This window comes from Thermobia domestica, chromosome 18 (assembly GCF_964235325.1).
Source record: "Thermobia domestica chromosome 18, izTheDome1.hap1.1, whole genome shotgun sequence".
Classification (NCBI taxonomy): Eukaryota; Metazoa; Arthropoda; class Insecta; order Zygentoma; family Lepismatidae; genus Thermobia; species Thermobia domestica.
This window is the reverse complement of record NC_137471.1, coordinates 134,222,265-134,244,279: the sequence shown is the minus strand read 5'-3', so window position 1 is coordinate 134,244,279 and position 22,015 is coordinate 134,222,265. Positions and strand designations below refer to the sequence as shown.

At 35.8% G+C, this 22,015-nt stretch overlaps 1 protein-coding gene across 4 annotated transcripts in view; it reads right to left on the bottom strand.

Annotated features, from left to right (window-relative positions):
* Window positions 1–358: 358 nt before the first annotated feature.
* LOC145676093 (adhesion G protein-coupled receptor L4-like) overlaps window positions 359–22,015 on the bottom strand; it is a 295,890-nt gene continuing 274,233 nt past the window's right edge. For all 4 annotated transcript variants that reach the window (XM_081746971.1, XM_081746972.1, XM_081746974.1 and 1 more), the window contains 4 exons: window positions 20,847–21,065; window positions 15,242–15,319; window positions 8,245–8,446; window positions 359–474 (listed from right to left, as the gene is read on the bottom strand). In XM_081746971.1, the coding sequence (XP_081603097.1) occupies window positions 413–474; window positions 8,245–8,446; window positions 15,242–15,319; window positions 20,847–21,065 (561 nt within the window). In that variant the 3' untranslated portion in view covers window positions 359–412. The remainder of the gene's footprint in view (window positions 475–8,244; window positions 8,447–15,241; window positions 15,320–20,846; window positions 21,066–22,015) is intronic.

Below are 22,015 nucleotides of genomic sequence, written 5' to 3'. Positions count from 1 at the left end.
ACTCGGGACCTTGCATTAGCATTAGATCATGAGAAAGAGTGCACATGCATATAAGTTTTTTATGTTTTAAATATTTTGTGAAGCATTTACATTAAAGAAATAGTAATCGTTATAATGAGGCGTATGAACTGCGTCCGGAAAACGACCATTAGGAAGACCTAGGCGCAGATGGGAGGACAATATTAAGATGGATGTTGCAGAGATAGGAATACAAAGTAGAAACTGGATCCAATTGGCTAAGGATAGAAGTCAGTGGAGAGCTTTTGTGAACGCGGCATTGAACCTGCGGGTTCCATAGGCCATAGCGTTAGTTAGTATGAACTGCGTAAGGGAACCATTATTAATAAATAGTCCAACATACAAGAATATCATTTATGTATTTGTTTACAATACATGCTTCTCATTAGTAGAATTATTCAGTAGTTTCTTCTTTTGGTGTTTGTGCCTTGGGTTGATGCTCAGGCTCATCTTCTTCTGTAAAAAAATAGAAATAATCATAAACGCTAATGCTTACAACATCAAACAAAGTGCACTACAATACTTAATAATTTTAAATATCCAAAAAGGCTATTAAAGATTAAAATGGTGTAGACAAAAGTCGTGTTCTTGGAAAGATTTGCAATGAATAATATAAAGAAAGTAAATAATAAACTCTGCTAAAATAGTGAAAAGGTTATTTTGTAAACTAGATTAGGCCTAGTTATACGATATTAATGTATATGGTTCAACCAGGACCGGATTAAACCATCTGGAGGCCTGGGGCGATAAAAAAAAATATGTGGCCCCTGCTGATTTCGCCTAAAATATTTCTGTGAAAGTTCAGCAGGTAAATTGTGGGTACATGTTATCTTATGGCGACAATTGCATCTTGTATGATCCTTTTTAGACAGCCAGTTGGGATTTTAGACAGCCACCTGGAGGCCCGAGGCTACAGCCCCCTTAAGCCCCTCTCTTAATCCGGCCCTGGGTTCAACAGTGAGGGAAAGGGATTTAGCGATTTTTATTTCTGGTTTATATTTTGGGTTTGTGAAGGAAAGAGATTGGCTGCGGTAGCCTATGGTAATCAATCAGGGATTTTTTCTCTGTCTCTTATATTAAATCTGTTACGACCTGTGTCTTCATAATGTCTGATGAAGCCAAAGTGGAGAGTTGGCGAAACTGTTACACGTTAATATTTTTTTTACAATAAACGTCTTATTTTGTTTAGCGAGTAGTTTCAATCAACTTTACGTTTAAGAAAAGCAAAGCCTGTACAATAAAAAATATTACAGTTTATATGTGTAGGGCTAGTATAAATGAAAAAAAAAAAAAAAAAAAAACAACACTACTAAGCAGCAAGTTGTACCTATTGAGTGTATTTTCCTAACGGTGACACAAACACACACTTCTTACGCATATTCTACTTGTAAACCTCTTCCCAGTGCTGTTATTCAAATTATTCAATAACCGGTTCTCTGATTAGTATTTAACAACGGCTCTATCATGTGATCAGGATAATAAGTTAGTTTAGTATCAATATTATTACTATATGATTATATTATACTTTATTCCAATGATACTAGTAATAATGACCAGGATTAAGTCATACTATCCGTATATTGATTTTCAAAAACAGTACTAGAATTTTTTCCGTAAGTACTGGATCTAGAGGTGGAGATAACTTCAAGAACTGGTTCCAGGAACCAGAACCAGGTGGGCGAACAGGTGCGAACTGGCTGAATGACACTACTGCCTCTTCTTCAAAGAAAATAAAAATACGAAGCGTGCCCGGAAAGAAAGTACCGTTTTGAAAAATAAAATTACTAAAACAGGTTTGTTCAAGTCAAATTTCTTTACATGAAAGAGCACACCTTAAACTATATATCGACATAGTTTCCAGCAATGTTTAAACACTTGTCAGAGCGGGTGACAAATTCGTCCAAATCTTCCTCAACGAAATATCTCATCAGTGTCCGGCAAGTACGCACCGTTTCGTTTGAGTGCCACAGCAGCGCTAGTGTCGGCGTGCAATCCAAAACAAAAGCAGAGAAATGCTCAGTAAAGGAGTTGTCTTGCTTCATCACAATGCTCGTCCCCATACTGCTGGTGCCACCCAAACGTTAATCCAGGGCCGTGCCGTGGAAAATCAGCGCCCGGGGTGAGAGTATACGACGGCGCCCCCATACACATATTCGAAGCAATTTTTGCTATCTTTTTTTCTTTTTTCTCCCGAATTTTTCGCCCCTTCGGCGCCCGGGGCCGTCGCCCCCCCCCCCCACAGCACGGCCCTGCGTTAATCCGACAGTTCGGTTAGAAGCAGTTTGATCACCCCAAACTTGGCGCCGTCTGACTACCACTTGTTCCTGCACCTCAAGCCCGAGCTCAACGGTAAGCGCTTTGAAAGTGACGACGATGCAAACAACGCTGTGTATTTATGGTTGTCTTCACTGGTGGGATGTTTCTTTGAGGAAGGTTTGGACAAGTTGGTCACCGTTATGACAAGTGTTTGAACATTGGTAGAAACTATGTCGAAAAATAGTTTAAGATGTGCTCTTTCTTTTTGGCTTGAACAAACCCGTTTTACTATTTTTTTCAAAACAATACTTACTTTTCGCACACGTCTCGAATATACAGAACAAGCTATATTGCTGCGAATATATCCGCGGATACCAGCATTCTCACAGACCTTGGGCCAATACATTTCTCATGGTACTCAAAGGAAATATTGAACTCCAAAATAGGAAGATGGAGTGAAAAAATATTAAAACTGAGGATTAGGAATATTACGTAATCATAATAACAGAGCAATTATGGTTTCCTACACTGTCATTTATTGGCTCTTCTCAATTAATATTCTTTGTTATAAGAAGGTGATCGTTAAAGGAGGTGTAACGCATCTATACAATATATTAACAATAACCATATTTGATTACATACACATTACTCATCTTTATGTATTCTTGTAGTGATGGTCAACTTTCCCTTACTACAAGAACGCATAAAGGTGAGCATTGTGTATACGAGGCGTGTTCGGAAAGTAACTACCGTTTTGAAAAAATATTAAAACAGGTTTGTTCAAGCTAAATTTATTTTTACATTAAAGAGCACATCTTAAACTGTTTTTCGACATAGTTTCCACCAATGTTCAAACACTTGTTATAACGTGTCCAAACCTTCCTCAAAGAAACAACCCGCCCAGTGAAAACAATCATAACTCCACAGCGTTGTTTGCGTCATCATCAGTTTTGAGCACCGAGCTCGCGCTTCAGGTGTAGGAAAAAGTGGTAGTCAGACGGTGCCAAGTTGGGGCTGCATGGCGGGTGGTTAAACTGTTCCCAACCGAACTGTCGGATTAACGTTTGGGTGGCACCAACAGTATGGGGACGAGCATTGTGATGAAGCAACACAGCTTCTTTACTGAACATTCCTCTCCTTTTGTTAGTGTTGTAAAAAAACGGTTTTTTTTCTGTGAAGTTTTTTTTCAATAAAAAACATCGTTCTTTTTCATGTTTTTTTTTTCAAATGTCTGTTTTTTTTCTGGCAGCTATTATTTATTGATTTATATTGAATATTATTGACATAATCAATAGAACTTGAGTCGAAGCCCTCGCAACTTACAAATCGTTTGTTTCCTTGTACCTATACGAGCAAAATCGTGTGATTATTCCTTTCGGACCCAGGTCAGTTTTGGCGTTTTCCTACCTTGTCAGTTAGTGACTTATTGCTCAAAAACAATTTACCCTATTGATATGGTTAAGACCTTGTTTTTTAGAAAAGGAATGTGGCTGTTTTTTGGTGTACATTACATTGCAGTGTTGCGAGCGGGTGGGAAATTACTGAGGGAAATGTAGGGGTGAAAATTTACAAAAAAGTCTCTAACCAAATTTCAAGACTTTTTGTATCTAGCACCACTATTGCCACATGGGTCCAAGTCACCTAAAAAAATTCTTTGGTGTGTTGACAAGGTATAGTGAAAACCTGAAGTCGCTGCCTTCCATTCAAAGAGAGAAAGAAAAAAATCTCTGTTTCCATACACATGAAATTTTGACACTTTTTACGCCTCAACAGCAAAAATCAACAGATATGCCGGGGCTACAGCTTCTCTAATTATCCTATTGAAACTTTTTATGGTGCGTTCTATAGGCTAAAGAGAAGGCTTTCAGGTAGTTGTACATTTGTTCCAACGTAGCGAGCAAGAGGGAAATAATAGAGGGGAAAGGAAAATTTGCCGAATTTTTCACTTAAAATCGGGAATTAGTTGTTTTGACTGGAAACACTGCCATAAAACAGACCTAAACTATCTGAAAGTAAACCTTGGTACCATAAGAATATATCATACAAGTATCACGGCGATATCTAACAAAGTAAGCATGATTTTTAAAAAAAAATCTCATTCTAACTTAGAAATGCACAATTTTCTTACCATTTACAGAACATGGTTTATTATAAGCCTCAACTGTACTTCCCCTAATTATTTTACCGAAACTTTTAATAGTGCGCTGTGTAGGCTAAGGACGAGGCTTTTAGACAGTGGTACGTTTGTTCGAATGTAGCGAACAAGGAGGAAATAATAGAGACAAAAAGGGATTTTTTCCAAAATTTCCCCCTAAAATCGGAAATTAGACTTTTCTGTAGCTGGCAACAGTGCTAGCAGACACACACAAACTATCTTAAAAGAAGCTTTGGTATCCCTATAATATATCCTACAAGTATTGTGACGATATCTAATAAAGTAAGCAGGTCATTAAAAAATATTTCAGTCTACCTAAGAACATCAAAGTTATCTTTCCACTTAGAGAACAAGGTCTACTGTAAACCTCAACTGTACTCCCCCTAACAATCGTATTGAAACTTTCTATAGTGCGTTGTGAAGGGGAAAGACAAGACTTTCAGATACTGGTACTTTTGTTCCTATGTAGCCAACAAGAGGGATATAATAGACAAAACACGTAATTTTCCCCTAACATCTTGAATTAAAATTTTCCGTAGCTGGCGACACTGCTACCAGACAGACGAAAACTATCTTAAAATAAACACTGGTCCATTACTAATATATCCTACAAGTATCATGGCGATATTTAAGAAACAATGCTTCTAGTTACCAAAAATATATTTCGATAAACAGAAAAGTAGGGGAAAATCAAGAGTTAGAACCTAAATCCGATTTTTTCGTGCGTCCCCTAATTACCCCACTGTAACGATATGTACCCGAGTTTGTTCAGTAAGGACAAATGTTCGACTGGCGTAAGTTGACTTGCATTCGGATGTTTAGGTACGGTTTATAATAAAAATTTCGATTTTTTACCCAAATTTAAGATTTTAATTTCCGTAGTTGGCAACACTGCGCGCAAGCCCGTCCAATTGATGTCAACAATTAGGTGTCCATCCGACGTATCTACCCGACAAGTCTTAAGGAGGTCTCTCTACAACGAATGAAGCTACAGGGGAAAAGTAATAAACAAAATTCGAAAATTCTCGAATTTTTGACTGAGGAGAAATTTGAGAAGGAAATTCGACACAGAAGAAAAAGAAACTAAAATGATAAACTATGGACCAACCATATTTGGCAAAAAATATATACACCGTATATACCGATATCTTAGTTAGTGACCATACAGGAGCGGATTGAAAAAGTGACACATCCGTATGTGCCACTTTGTCCACTGGGTCCGAAAGGGTTACGAGTGTACATTTAATTACATTTTTTGACTACTAACTTGTGTTGTTGTAGTAATTATAGTCTCGACTAATAATAATATCGTTGTTATAAACAATCACAATCTCTCCTTTTTACATCTTAGTTCCAATACTGATGCTGAGAAATGCAGGGTGTTTCAAAATGAATATCGGGAATTTAAGTCTTCGTAGTACTTATTACATTTTACGCACAATTATAAACAATACATCAAATAAAAGAACACCTCAAACAGTTTTTGCTTCAAGTGTTCGATGTGAGCTTCACTCGTCACATGGCACACATTGAGTCAACAGGTGAGAAAGGCCCATAAACTTTCCGCCATATGGCACAAAACATTGAATTCACACAGACGGTTGCACCGTAAATACAGATTCAGTCTTTGCAAAATTAAACACACAAAGCTTTCTGGTCTCTAGTCTCCATCTTTGCTACTTGCTCTTTCTAACGGCAGACAGAGGAAATAATGCATGGCATGCATGTGTACAAAACTGTTTGAGTTGCTCTTTCATTTGATAATACTTATAATTCTAAGTTAATTGTAATAGATACTACAAAGTTTCAAACCCTAATATTCATTTTGAAACACCCTGCATTACTTCAAACTATATCATCCTATATTCATGTCTTGTATGTACACTCATGTCCAAAATTATTGTCGCATGTCTATAAATATGTTGTTGTAGGAATATAATTTGATAACGAATCCGCCTGGTATTTCTTATAATGTTAGTATGTGTATAATCGGCAAAGACATGTATGTGGTAAATTTCATGTCAAAACAGCAGTAAATAACAACAATAAAACGAAAATAAAACTTTCTTCTCCATTTAGCAACATTTTCTTTTACTCTTTCTCATTTTCGTATTTATAATTCTTTTCCTTTGAAATTTACCACAAATATACATTTTCCGATTATACACACAGCATCAGTATTAAAAGTACCCTGCAAAATCATTATCATATTATATTCTTACAAGAAGACAGTTATAGATATACGACAATCATTTTGGACATGAGTGTACATATCATCAGGACTGGCCCTAGGTAATTTGTCGCCTTTTGCCGCCTCCCTCTTTCTCCAGAAAGAACAAATTTTAAAAGTCACGATTTTAAGTATGCTACTCCAGCATGAACAACGAAGGGGAGGGGAAACTACATTCGCACTCAGAAAGGCTTAAATACTTACTACAAATACAATATTATCGTGTCTGTTTTTTTTTTCCTTTAAATATTAATCTATTATGTTAGTGAAAAATAAAGCAAATAAATCTGAGAGATGGTAATCCCTTTTATAGAATTCAATATCGAGTTTCAACCTCAACATATCAGTTTGCAATTATAGTGCAACTAGCTCTTTTACCTTTATTTCTTGATTTTCCTTCTACATCTGTTATTTTTTTTAAGAGTGTTTCCACCTTCAATGATAACGATCTTATTTGCGACAAAGACAAGAGAAGCTTTCATATCAGAACTAACCGAAGGAGACAGGCATTCGAGAATTGAGTTCTTGTATTTGACAACAATCAAGCAATTTATTCTGGGATTTATTTTACCATTTGCTTTAGCACTGACCATGTGACTTAAACCAATGCGACCTAAACATAATTTATGAATGTAGTATTCAAATAGAAGGTCAGCTTAGTAAATTTAGCTACCATGATCATGAAGTCTGTCTCCAACAATAAATATTTATTTTAAATAAAATACTTATGACAGATATTACAGCCCCGTGCAAATGCGCGTGTTGCACATATGGTAGAGCCAGCAATGCATATCATATATCTAGTCGACAAATTATTTATATATGATATTCAGAAAAATATTAGTAGGCAAATTAGTATTAGTTTTTACCTTTAGACAAGTTATTTGCATTTTATATTGTTCATGATATTATTTTCGTACTTATTAAAGGCCTACTTTCACGGAAAAAAAAAACAAATGTTCATTTATACTTTTATTTCTTCGTTGATATTGGTGAAACTACAGAAACCCGGATTATTAGTAGGTACGCTACTCATATAAATTGTAAAATATTTGTACCGTATCAGTATCTAGTATTTAATTTATGTTGCATTTTATGGTAATTACACCTACATAAAAATACTTCAGACTTAAATGACGTAAGATACATTACAAATGCCTGTTTGAAAAAAAACGAAATTTAGAAAAAAAACGAGAGGCAATGTTTTTTTTCTAAAAAAAACGTACATTTTTGAAAAAATACGAACGTTTTTTTTTTTCTATTTACAACACTACCTTTTGTTTTGGATTGCACCCCGACACTAGCGGTGCGGTGGTATTTAAACGAAACGGTGCGTACTTGCCGAACACTGACGGGATATTTTGTTGAGGAAGGTTTGGACAAGTTGGTCACCCACTTTGACAAGTGTTTGAACATCGGTTGAAATTATGTCGAAAAATAGTTTGTTTGCTTTTTGAGGTAAAAATAAGTTTGGCTTGAACAAACTTGTTTTAGTAGTGTTTTTCAAAACGGTACTTACTTTCGGGGTATTCCTCGTATTTTCAAATGTGTTATATACGTTCAATAGTTTGTCATATTTGATTACCTTTCTGAGGAGGATCTGATGTTGATGGTTGCGGCTCTGTATCCACGTTAGTTTGAATAGAGCCTCCTTCACGTTCATCTTCTGTCCCTTCAACATCACTTTCGAACTCCGAAGTCTCAGTTCCAGTATAACTTCTTTGTGATTCTGGCGTCCTGGCTTCTATGTTGCTACCAGACAGTGCTGACTGCAGGATCATCTCCCTCTGTTAAAAAAAATGAAGACATATCACAGTTTCTTTCTAGGTATGATACCATATAAACCTTTAGTTTTCCAACGAGAAATTTTTGAAGTAAGACTTTAACATGGTGTCCATTTATCTTAACAATATATACCCTAGTTACAAACAATTTAAGTGTGTACATTAAAATAGTACTCCTCCAGCTATTCATAGTATTTTGTAAAATGTATATGTGAATATTTAATTAAGTTATTCTGAGAAAGTATTAAGTATAATTCCATTAAAATGTAATAGCTATTTTAGTGTTGCAATTGGTCATATTATGCTAAGGAGAAAGTGTGACGTATAATGCCGAGATTCGGTCTATTAAGAACAATAAATGTCAAATAATCACCTTATCGACAAGTTCAAATCAGACATCATTTCCCTACGCATGAGTCACAACGGAATATTTCATAAACTTCTTCGGATATTATTGTCGGGTTTTTTGCTAAAGAATCACCATGAGTATTCTGTCATTATTTGTAGATTACTTGCCACAATTGAGAATCTTCCATGTATCATGGTCATATGCTAACGTTTTTGTCTTCGCGTACGATTTCTCTGTGTTGATACCGTCCATCAACTATAGCTCTCTTTCCTACCACTATACCCTCTAGCAGTATCTCGAGATATAGTTTCTCCTCAGCCTATGCCCCAATCGATTTCTCTTCCTCATTTTAATTACATTTAAAATTATCTGGTGTAATGACCCCAATATTTCATGTCACGGAGCCCTCCACCCTTCACGAAATCCTGGCTACGTGCCTGCTTCACACGAAGCATTTTGAGTCTCTTAATAAGTGAATCAGTATTATTCCTTAAAGGAAGAAACAATTTTGTTTAATCCAAAAACGCTAGTATTTGGTTAGCACGACGTATGATTTTCATGATAATGTTTCCACAATCATTGTCTCTAATTTGTTATTATTAACAGTTCATAATGTTAACAAAAATGCACTGAATCGCTACTACAATGTATATTCATCTATGATTTCATTTGATCATTATTGCATTAATCTATAACCCTACAAAAGTCATTTTATGAGTATCACGATCTATATAATTAAAAATGAAGGTGATTATGTTTGTGACCTAATAACTATTGAGCCACTCAACCAATCTCGATCAAACTTGGAGTGATATTATTATTTCACTCTTTGACGGTACAACGGTGTGTATATATATAACTTTACAACTCTTGAACCACACGACCGACCGCAGTCAAATTTTCCACATAGATGAGGTTTGGGCCTGGGGTGGTTTTTATAATTTTACTGTGACAGTGCAACTTAGGGGAGGAGGACGAAAAAGATATATATAAAAATGTTCGAAAATGACCGATATTACTGTCGAATCCAAAAAGCTATGGAATGAGATGAACAGTGACACTTCTGATGCCGTTTAAATCCGAATTCAGCTCCACAACTTGGTATATATATATATATATATATATATATATATATATATATATATATATATATATATATATATATATATATATATATATACACGAGGCGTGTTTTTTAAGTAAGGTCCGTTTGAACATAAGTACACAACGAAAGGTTATTTCAAAAAAGCAAATGTATTTTCAGAAAGTACACACTTTACTCTATTTTTCGACATAGTTGCCATGTTTGTTCAAACACTTATCATACCTCTCAACCAATTTGAAAATACCCTCTTCATAAAAACTTGCCGCCTGCTCTGATAACCAAGAGTCCACTGCCGTTTTCACATCGTTTCGGGACCCAACGAGAGCACAGTTTCCTGTACATTAGGTGTTCAGAAACAATTTTGTAAAGCACTGATTTCGATACGTCAGGAAATTCGTTTGAGAGATCTGTTATTGTGAAGCGCCTGTTCTCACGAACCGTCACTTCAACTGAAGCCACCAAATCGTCTGTAATCGAAGAAGGGGTGACCGGAGCGGTCCTCACCATGGACGTTGTCACGGCCATTTTTGAATTCTCGTACCCACGTACGCACTTTGCTTGCGCTCATAATAGTATCACCGTACACTTCGCAAATCTGTCAATGAATTTTTGCAGCAGACAGGTTTCTTGCTGACAAAAACCGTATCACTGAGCGAACCTCACATGCGGCGGGCGACTTGATAGTGTTAAACATTGTGAAAGTACAGAACACAAACCGTACAGGTCAGCTACAGAGCTGAAACTGAGCACAGTTGTTCCCGAGGCATGCCGGTACACGACGCACACGCTCGTTGCGGTATGCGCACGAACTACTAGTGTCTACAACAAAACGGACCTTACTTTAAAAAAAAAAAGCCTCGTATATATATATATATATATATATATATATATATATATATATATATATAGATAGATAGATAGATAGATAGATATGAATGATCGAAAATGCCGATGTCAGAGAGCATTTCAGTAATAGTAAAAAGTTACTGACTAACTAAACATATTACAAATTTTTCTCATTTTAACCCAGCGAAGCGGGTAATTAGCGCTAGTCTATGATAATAACATTAAAAAGAAAAATCATTTCGGCCAATTTAAATAGTTTTTCAATTATACACGTGTGGCACAAAAGCAACACGTCGTCTGATAAATAAATGTAAACTATAGAATGAATGAAACGATGTGTTTTGAATGCATGCTTAATAAAAGTGAAACCTTAAAGATATCATAAAACTTTTATTTGTTCTAGGTCGTCCTTGTACAGTCCGCAGCAAAAAAAAATTGCAACATTAGCATGTAAGTTTATTGTGAAACTGTGCCTATTAGCCCAGGGAATCGACATAACGTCTAAGTGGCACGAATCACGCCAGAAGAAACATCGGCGTCCTCCCCTGTACATTTATTTTGGAGCAAAATACTTCGTCATTTTTTCAATAAACTTGCATGCTCATGTTGCAGGTTTTTTGCTCCGGACTGTACAACAATATAAGAATTCTATGATTACTGAAGAAAATCAAAGACTAAGAGATTTGGTTTGGTCAATATATAATAAATTTACATATATCCAAAACATTGGTTTTAGAGTATTATAAATTAACAACCGGAGAAGTCAGCTACATAAACAAAATAATATTACAAGTTTGAGCAGTCTTGAATAAACAATTTCATGTTGAATCCAATTAATATGTGCACAAGTCTTAATTAGTTCTGCATGTCAATTTCTATACGACTATATGGCTCAGTGGTAGAGCGTTCACCTCCGGTGCTTGGGGTCCCTGGTTCGATCCCAGCTCGCGCCGTGTGGACTTTGTAGTGGACAAACACTGTGCTCGTGGGTTTTCTCGTGGTTCTCCCGTTTCCTCCCACTTTCTTCATTTCACTCATCTCTCATCATCGCCGCCTCCTTTAGCCTAACCGGCATAACTGCGGGACGTAAAACTGAAAGTTTTTTCTATACGACTACATTCAACTTACATCTTCGAAATACTTGACATAGAATGAACCTCAAAGTAATATATTTGGTTATGTGTCAATAAATATCATGGCGAAACGGAAAGGTATTGATATTCAACAAAAATAACTTAATGAACGTATTCTCCATTATAACGTTCATTAATTATAACCCTTCAGACAGGGTAACCATTTTCTGTTAACAGGTCAAAGAGGAACGAACAAAATATTATACGAGGGAGGTTTAATAATTATTGCCCCCGGCATATTTAAAATACTTGAGCTGGGATGGCTGATGGGGAATATTGTGGCCTAATGTCTTAGATGCCTATGTGCTAGCTTTCAGAACCATGGCTGCTATATTAATATTCTTTTTTGTCGTTTCAGGTGTGAGAGGTGGCACTTAGCTTGAAAAATGGAGAAAACCGAACAACGAGCTCTCATCAAGTACCTCCAGAAAAAAGGGTTAAGTCCAAAGGAGATTCATGAGGACATTATCAGTGTGTTGGGTGAAGGGGATCCTTCCTACCAGGTGGTAAAGAACTGGTGCCGCGACTTCCGTTGCGGTAGGGAAAGCTGTCAACAGGCCCCTGGTGCTGGTCCTCCAACAACAGCATGCACCCCAGAAAACATTGATGCTGTACATGATACGATTATAGCAGACAGACGAATCACGGTGCAACAGTTAGCAACATAATGCACATCTCTGTAGGCTCAGTGGAAACCATTGTGCATGAACACTTGGGATTCAGAAAGGTGTCAGCGCGATGGGTACCCAAAATGTTATCTCGTGAAAATCAGAAAGACAGAGTTCGATGTTCAATGGCTGATTTGGATGTTATGGGGACAGACCTGAAACGGTTCTGTGATAGATTTGTGACAGTGGATGATACGTGGCTTCACCACTATGATCTCGAGTCCAAACGACAGAGCATGGAGTGGCGGCACAGCAGTTCGCCTCCCCCACGTAACTTCAAGTTGCAAGCATCAGCACGCAAGGTTATGGCCACATTTTTTTTGGGGGGGGGATGCGAAGGGTGTACTCCTTATTGACTACCTGGAGATTGGACACACTATCACGGGGGCTTATTATGCAGCCCTAATTCCTAAGTTACGCGAAGCAATCAAGGAAAAACGGCGCGAGATGTTGCTTCGAACAGTGCTGTTCCACCAACATAATGCTCCGGCCCACGAAAGCTATCTTCCTGATACCGCAATCCATGCTCCGGGTTTTGATGTGTTGGAACATCCTCCCTACTCACCCGACCTCGCCCCTAGTGACTTTCATTTGTTCCCAAAGTTGAAGAAGCACCTCAAAAGGAAGAAGTTTCACTCAAATGCAGCTGTTATTGAAGCTGTGAAGGAATGGCTCACGGCTCAGCCAGAGACTTTCTTTGAAGCTGGCATAGTAGCTTTACAGCATAGGTGGAAGAAGTGCATTACTATGAAAGGAGACTTTTTGGAAAAATAATACTCCTTATAGGTCAGGGATAATAATTATTGAATCACCCTCGTATTTACTTCTTATAGGGAAGTAATATTGCTATTTATTCGTGTATAGTGTGTTCACTCAATAGGAGTGCAGTTCGGCAAATATCTTTGAAGTTCCCACGCTGAATTTTACAACAGTATCCCTTCCTCCCTCCATCCCTCTTTTGACCACATTTGCGAGGTTGCAACGTCTTAACACCCACTATGTCTGTTCTTTTTTCCCAATACTATGGCTAATATGAAGCAGATTTCAGGCAATGTAAGAACAAGAAAGCTGGTATTGGGAACACTGACTTAAAGGACAGCTTTTGGAACTGTGGCAAATAAGACTCCACGTGGATTTGACAGGCGACTGTCAATTGTTCTGGTTATCCATTTAGTTATCGGGCTTGTTTTTCGCAAGATCCCTCGGACGATGACTTATTTATGGCACGAGGCACGACACCTAGAGGGCGGCATTCTTTATATAGGTACTGCACTTCGTTTGAAGAAATGAACTATACATCTTTGTAGGAACCACCCTTCAATCTTTTGGGGGAGAAAATATCAATTTGCTAGATCAAAATTCATCTTAATATCTTAGACAATTTAAATCATTTAGGAGAATTTTCGAACTATCTTTTATTTTTGTGTCTGGAAATCAAATGAAGACAACAGGTAATCGTGACAAAACAGAAGAGTTACAACTACAACTTTTTTGAAAAAAGGTATTTTCTTTTAAAAGAAATCTACTCTTTTTCCTCCATTTTAAATATACTAAAGATAAAACCAGTTGATAATGCTCCAAGAGCAATTAATTTTTCTTATTAACTTTTACACGCTTTATACCAACTGTTTTATGTACTTTTTATTATACTCGTTAAAGTTCTTGTAATATATTTATTCATTTATAATTTCCTTGAGTACTAAATTTTTTCCACATGTTTTGTTTAAGAGTTCTATTAAAACGTTCTGTTTTGCGACGGCATGCTCAAAATTGAAAAATTCGCAAATGATCATCTCTCTATGACTTACTGTTCCCGAGATACTGCTCCTTAAATCTCCCGAAATCTGAACTTTTTGGGCCAATATCTGGGGAATACTGGCCAATAGTTAGTATTTGATACCAAAATGTTCACCATCCTCTTAAGTATTGATCAACACCAATATCATCTCTCTATGAGTTACGGTTCCCGAGATACGGCTCCTTAAATCTCACGAAATCTGAACTTTTTTGGCCAATACCTCGGAAATGATAGGAGTGACGCGAAAAATTCCATGACTTCTTTCAAGATAGTTTTTGATGCTCTACCGAATGAAGGGCTCAAAATTCAGAAATTCGCAACTAACAGATAGACACCTCCTCCCACCCACCTCCACACACACAGAGAATTCAGTAACGAACTTTTTAAGCTCATTGAAAATAATGGGATTATCTTTCGGTGTACTATATTGTAACAATAAAAGTAATGAATTAATACAATATTTATGCTTATTTATATGTTATGTAGCATCCCGATGTGTTTTATTACTAAAACTTCATCTACGGCCTAAATGTAAAGATACTAACCCAACATTTACCTAATGAAACTAATTAACACTTAAAAAGTCTTAAGAGAGAACTGTAACTTTTATAGATGCACTTAAAAGGAAAAATAATAAAAAAAAAGTTTAAAGTAATTCATTTATGAAAGGGATAAGCAATGAAGCGAATTGTATTTTAACTTTCTGAGAGAGTAATTATATGTAGGATTCCAGTATACATAGATATTTATAATCAAGCTTTTAAAATGTAAGAATTGAAAAAAAAAATAAAAAAGTTAATTTCATATTTATAATTGCTAGACGCCATTCACTAGAATAAAGGAAAAAGTATGAAATAATCTATTCAATTTCAGTGAAGAAAGAAGTTCACAATGCTTACCCGTTCCTTACTTTTTCCTGTTAACGCCATTCGAAATCTGGGAGAACCAATTCCTTCAAATAGGAAGAACACCGTTCCCTTAAAGAAAGAAAAAAAAAGTATTTAATCTTGCAGATAACAGTTTCTTAATAAATTGTAAGCTTAAGACTATTATTATCAGAAGTATTCTATGGTATGATTAGACTACATCATCAAAAATAATCTTTCAGGCAGTACTAGCTTTAGAAACTTGTAAAATTAGACTATCATCATTAAAAGTATTCTGTGAGGTAACTGGGAGCTTTGAGAAATAGTGAGGCTAGACTATCATCGTCAATATTCTGTCAGTCAACCTGTAGCGTTAGGAAATTGTAAGGTTAGACAATCATCAAAAATATTGTGTCAGACAAGTGGCAGTTTAAAGAAATTGTAAGATTAAAGTATCGTCATCAAAAGTATTCTGTTAGGCCACTGGCAGCTTTAAGAAATTGTGAGATTAGACTTGTATCATCAAAAGTATTCTGTAAGTCTATTGACATCTTTTTCCAAATTCACAAGTGCCAATACACTACGATTCTCAGCTAACCACCTCATTTGGCTGTAACAGTTACCAATTTTATACCGTCCATTCGTTGCCGTATTTTCCTCCTCACCTTCTTTCACCTTCTTCCATCTCTCAAAGCATAATTTCTTCTCACGCAATGACCTAACGATTTATTTATGGATGCTATAGGATACATAGATATTATAAAAATCTTACCTTGTGTGTAACCTATCACATATTGAATATAAAAAATTTTACTTTGTGAAACACAAGTTAAGAACTGTATAATGACTTAAGCAGTTTCTTTTCTCGTTTATATTACCTCCAAAATAGTTATTTTCATCTATACTATTTCTAGTACAGTGAACTAAAATTTTACATAGAACATATATTATATTACAGTGTGTAAATGACGCATATTGTGACATTAAAAGAAATAAAATTTCAACTACGAACATATATGGCGGTTACTTATGGGCAGTTCACTCTCCCGTATTTTAGCAAATATAGTTATGAACCAATATTATTAAGTAAAATTCTACAAAAGACTAGTTTAAATTTGTCAAGTATTATAGGATTGAGATGATACCATAGCTTCATAGTGCATATCCGAAAATCAAATTTACTGCGGAACTAGAAAATAACAATAGCTTAAATTGTATAGATCTAATGATTACTAAATTAAGCTGCAAATTTACTTCGGAACTATGTAGAAAACCAAATAGACAAACTACTACATCCACAATACATCAACATTTATTTTAAAATAAAATCTAATCTTTGGATAATTTTTCTTAAAGTCTTACAGAGCTGTAACGAGATGTCGATGACTAACTGATATGTACACACACCCTGTTTCAAAAAGAATGACCTGATTTTAGACGGTAATAATTACGAAACATGGAACATGCCAGTAAGGAAATGAGTGTTGTTTGAATGGGCGTGGCCCAGAGTTTCAGAATGTCGCGGTTAGATGTCAGTCGTGCGTCTTCTCAGTTTGCAGTCAGTCAGAAGTAAGATGGTGTCCGCTCAACAGAAGGAGTTTCGTGAGCTACAGTTTGCAAAGACTGAGTCAGTAATTTCGGTCCATCGTGCTTTTCGTCGACGTTTTGGCATTGATCCACTTGCACCCAAAATTCGTCGTTGGTATCGCCAATTCGAAAAGACAGGATGCTTGTGCAGAGGTAACAGTTCAGGTCGGCCTCGCACTTCCGGATTTATGAAGAATTTAGCTATCGTTTAGATCTTCATGTTGCTGCTGGTGAACACATAGAGCACTTGTAATTGCATAACTAAAATTTGAAGATTTTGTGAGTATTTTGAAATTTATCCCATTGTTGTAGTGTTTTTATCAATACATATGGACTTTTAAAATCAGGTAATTCTTTTTGAAACACCCTGTATATTAATACCTAGGCATCAAATATAGCAATAATATGAAAATGCTGGATACATAAACTAACTAACTTTTAGAAATTTTATAGAAAGATTGCAATAATCTAGAAATAAATAAACCTACAACAATGGATATCATTACCACTATGGCCAATCTTAACGTACAGGCTAAAAAATGTCGAATAAGTATGGTTTTAAGATTTCTTTTCAAATGACAAAATCGCTATGCAAATTATTTTGTTAATGATATAACCCACTCTAGTGTTTATGAAGTAAGTACCGAATGTGACAAATAATAAATATGTATGAGTAAAGTTAACATAGGGATCAAGATCAAGAGATAAAAAGGTGATTCAGCTATTTCAGGATTGTATAAGCACTTAAACATATCACAATATGAGATTGAAAATATAAAAGTTTTATATAAGGTCTCTTTGATGATGGAAAGAAAAGTCTTTGAAGCGTTTTTTTTTCATAACAATAAAGAATCACACATTAAATTTAAGTAAAGTAATGTAGACAAGCAATGGGATTGCATAACCAAACACTTCATCAACAGAAATAAGTTTACAGTAGTCAAAAGTTTACATCTACATTTTTCATAGAAATGTACTTGTATATAGTAATTTACTACAAAGTGACTAAAGTTTTTCATCATCGAAATATGTATTTCTGGTAATTCTGTCGTATGGAAATGTGATGTTTAGTACTGACAACGTAGTTATGTTATGACAGAATTGTGTTCTGTGAATAGTATTTTGCAAATTTGGAAAGGAAATCTTTAATTTAACGACTTCTAGTTGTGTTTTTTTTTAGATTAAAGGAGATGAATGATGAATAAAAGAGAATGATTGTGAAAGAATTGGTGGAATGATAATGTAAGAGGAGACGGAAGAACACTTAGAAAGCTCACGGACAATGTTGTCTTTTACTGGGATCGAACCAGGGATGCTTCGAACAAGAGGTGAATGCTTTGTCACTGAGCCACCTTGCTTTCATTGTGAATTTGGAAATGAAATGAAATCTTTTAGTATAATGTCTCACAATTATGCCCTTTAGGCTAAGGGAGAGGATGATTTGGGCAAGTGAATGATGATGGAAGAACTGGGGGAATGAAATTGTGGAGGAACAGGGAAAAACCCTGAGAAAACCCACGAACACGATGTTCACCACATCCAACTAGGGGATCGAACTAGGGGCACCACGCACCAGAGGTAAGCGCTCTACCCACTGAACCACCGTACCCCCTTATATTTTGAATTTGTGTATATGCAATGGAGTCAAAATAAAATATTATATAATCAAGAAATTACATTAATAAAATTTTAAAATTTACAAAAGTTCCTTATATACTTTTCACCGAACTCAGGGTCACATTGATTTCTAAAGTCAGGGAAATTAAAATGAACCAGAGAATTATTTCAAAATATGCCAAGAATCAGGGAAATTGCTATATTTTTCAGAAGAGTCGTGGAAAATATATTCAAAATATAATCAGATTCCACGGAAGTATTCAGAGAATTCCTACTACTCAAGCAATGTTACCAAGGATAAGGTTGCTCAGAGAAGATATGAAGACACTTTAAAAACTCAATGTAGATTCAGAAAGAAGATATAAAGGCCGTGGAAAGATAATTATCTTTAGGCCAAATTATGGTAGATGTTTACTTGTGTATGTTTGATTATATTCCGAATGCCGAGAGTTAGTGTATAAATAAATTACCGGGCGGTACTAAAGTTTTATTGTATTCGAAATGTTGAAAGTATTTACAGAAAGAAAGTAAGCTTAAAGTGTATTTAAAATTAAGGAGGGGAGAGCTGGACGACCATAGAAATTGGAGGCCGATTAAAAATGATTTTTTTTCTAAACCTTACCATAAATGGTAGTGTTCACGGGTCAGCAAATATTTAGTTATTTGATCATGGAAATTCAGGGAAATCAGTATTTGAATTTTAGTGTGGACCATGGAATTGTTCATAGGACTTTCCTACTATAATATCACAAAAGCACATAATTTGGGAATTTTGTCTTCTCCGAAAGCAATATTCAGAACATGGTATCGTAATTTATTATAACAATAATCGTGGTTTGTGAAAAGAAATAGTATATAATTTCATTCATCAAAATCTTCATGAATTCACAGAAAAAATGTAAGGAAATCTTTTAAGCTTTACGTTCCAGGGTTATGCCAGCTAGGCTAAAGGAGACGGTGATGACGATAAATGAATAAAATGGTGGAATAAAGAAAGCCAGAGGAACAGGGGAACCCCGAGAAAACCCATGCACATGATGTTTGTCCACCACAAAACTCACTTGGCGCGATCTGGGATCGAACCAAGGACCCCATTACCACTGGGCCACCGCGACTTCGTGAGTGAATTCAAAGGAATAGTGTAGAATTGGATTTCGAAATAAGCAGGATTTTTATTATAAATAGGAACAAATAACTTACAAAATGGATAGGTACATTGAAATATTTCAGAACATCATACTTCGATTCTCAGATCGTAATAAGTCCAATTCGAAGAAGATAACATAGGCTATTGAAACGGTAATCATCCGCTTAACGTAATATTGGTCATACGGTATTTGGACAGTAAAGCTATTTTTTTTTCTTTCTTTCTTCATACATTTGGTGTAAGGAATCGCATCCCGAAGTTTTATGTTGTTATTTTCTTGTCCGCCATGCATTAATGTGTGATATCGGAAGAAACTTAACTTATTAAACAATCAACTTTCTGCTTCTACAGGGTGTTACAAAACTTTGTTCCAATGTTTTGAGAATAGAATCCTCACATCAAAATAAGAAAACAAAAGTTCAGATGAACCTGTGGTCGGAAGAGCATAGTTTCATAGTTACAGGGTGCCGAAAACGTGAAAAAATGAACTTTAAAGGTCCATAGTTCCACTCAGGGGCGGATCCAGGGGGGGGCGATCGGGGCGATTGCTCCCCCGCTTCAGAGGAGGAAACTTTTTCTTATTTTATATATAAACGAAACCCATACCAGAGTTTCAAACTCTTAAAAGTAGCTCTAAGTGGCAGTATTACAACCCACCGCCCTCCCCCAGAAGTCCGTCCTTTATCCGCCCCTGGTTCCACTACTATACGACGGATCATAGGCGGGTCAAGACATCACTGAGGAAGTAGTATGTGAACTACCCAAATATCCATCTTTCAGAACTTTCGGTACTTGCACAATCATTCTTAGAGAGGCTGTTTGGGAATACTTGATCACTCTCTACCTACCTCTCTAAAAATTGGTGTGCAAGTACTGGAGCATTCTTAAACGTGGATATTTGGATAGTTCCTCATTGATGTCTTGACCCGACTCAATAGGTTCGTTAATAGTGGAGCTATGAACTTTTAAAGTTTTCCGCACCCTATAACTCCGAAACTATCCACTTTTGAACACAGGTCCATATGAACTTTTTTTCTTATTTTCATGTGAAGAATCTGTTCCCAAAATATTCTGACACATTTTTTGTAACACCCTGTATACGTCATTTATGTTATTAGCTAAGTTAAACAAATTGGGCCTTATGCAGAGTCGTTCTGGCGTGGGATTAGTGCAGTACTAAAGCGTTCGACTAACATATGTTCCCTGCAGTAATTAAGCTTTAAGTATGACGCTAATCATAGGTCAAAACGACTCTGCATAAGGCCTATAATTACTAACTTTACTTACCATAAAGGAATTTAAGACGTGAAACGCATAATAGACACCTGAATCTTCAATACCAAACTTCATATATCCCAGAAGTCCAAATATCCAAACAAGTTCAAAGTATATAATTGAAAACATGTGTCCTTTACAAATAGAATTAATTTCATCATGAGTATCTTCCACTTTGTATGCTGGCACTCCTGTGTTACATACAGCTATTAATACAAACACAATCCCTATCTGGAAAATAGAAAAGTTAGATTCTAGTATAGCAGTACCAGAAGACAAAATCAAAAATCTTCATGAAAACTACCACTATTTGTAATAATCTGGATATTTTTACATTAACCTTTTCGCTATTTTAGTGTATATATATATATATATATATATATATATATATATATATATATATATATATATATATATATTATATATATATATATATATATATATATATATATATATATATACGTGTCTATTATTTTAAAATGCTCATTTGTCATCTTGGATTTTTTTGTTTAGTCGTACATTCACTGCAAAACAGGTCACATGTGTTTTGAAAAGGAGCTCGTCAAGTTGGTGCGGGTCATGGCGTCATCTGTTTATCCTTCAAGCGTACAAGGTAGAAGAAGGCTAATTTTCTCTTGCGAATGCTGTCTAAAAGTTTTTATGGGATTCAAGAACACATATATACTTCGTCGATATTACCATTTGTTCTTATGACTTCTTTCCTTCTTCTCTTCCCTTTTCCCTTTACAATTTCCTTATCATTATTTACTTTGAGTTAAAATGCATTGGTGTTCAGTTTAAAATCCACTCTCTATACAAACACAAACTTATAGAAAGGAAGAAGGTTCAACTGATTCTGTTTTACAGTTTGGAAGGTTGCTTTGGTCTGAAGAGAATGAGGTACGAACAGGGCCGGATCCAGGATTCTCTGAGGGGGGTGCACCAATAACTACCAGTACATTTTAATTAAATTTAAGTTTTTTAAATGCCTTTAGGCATCTGTGATGTGAATGAAGAATTCCTTTGGAAATGCTAAGTGTCTGCTCTCGATAAATTCTTTTCCTTCAACCTTCAGAAAATTGACTTAAACTATTGATTTTGCAAAACTCACTGCTAACTTCTCACTTTAGGTAGTGTATATTTACAACGAAGGGGGATGCACGTGCACCTTTGCACCCCCC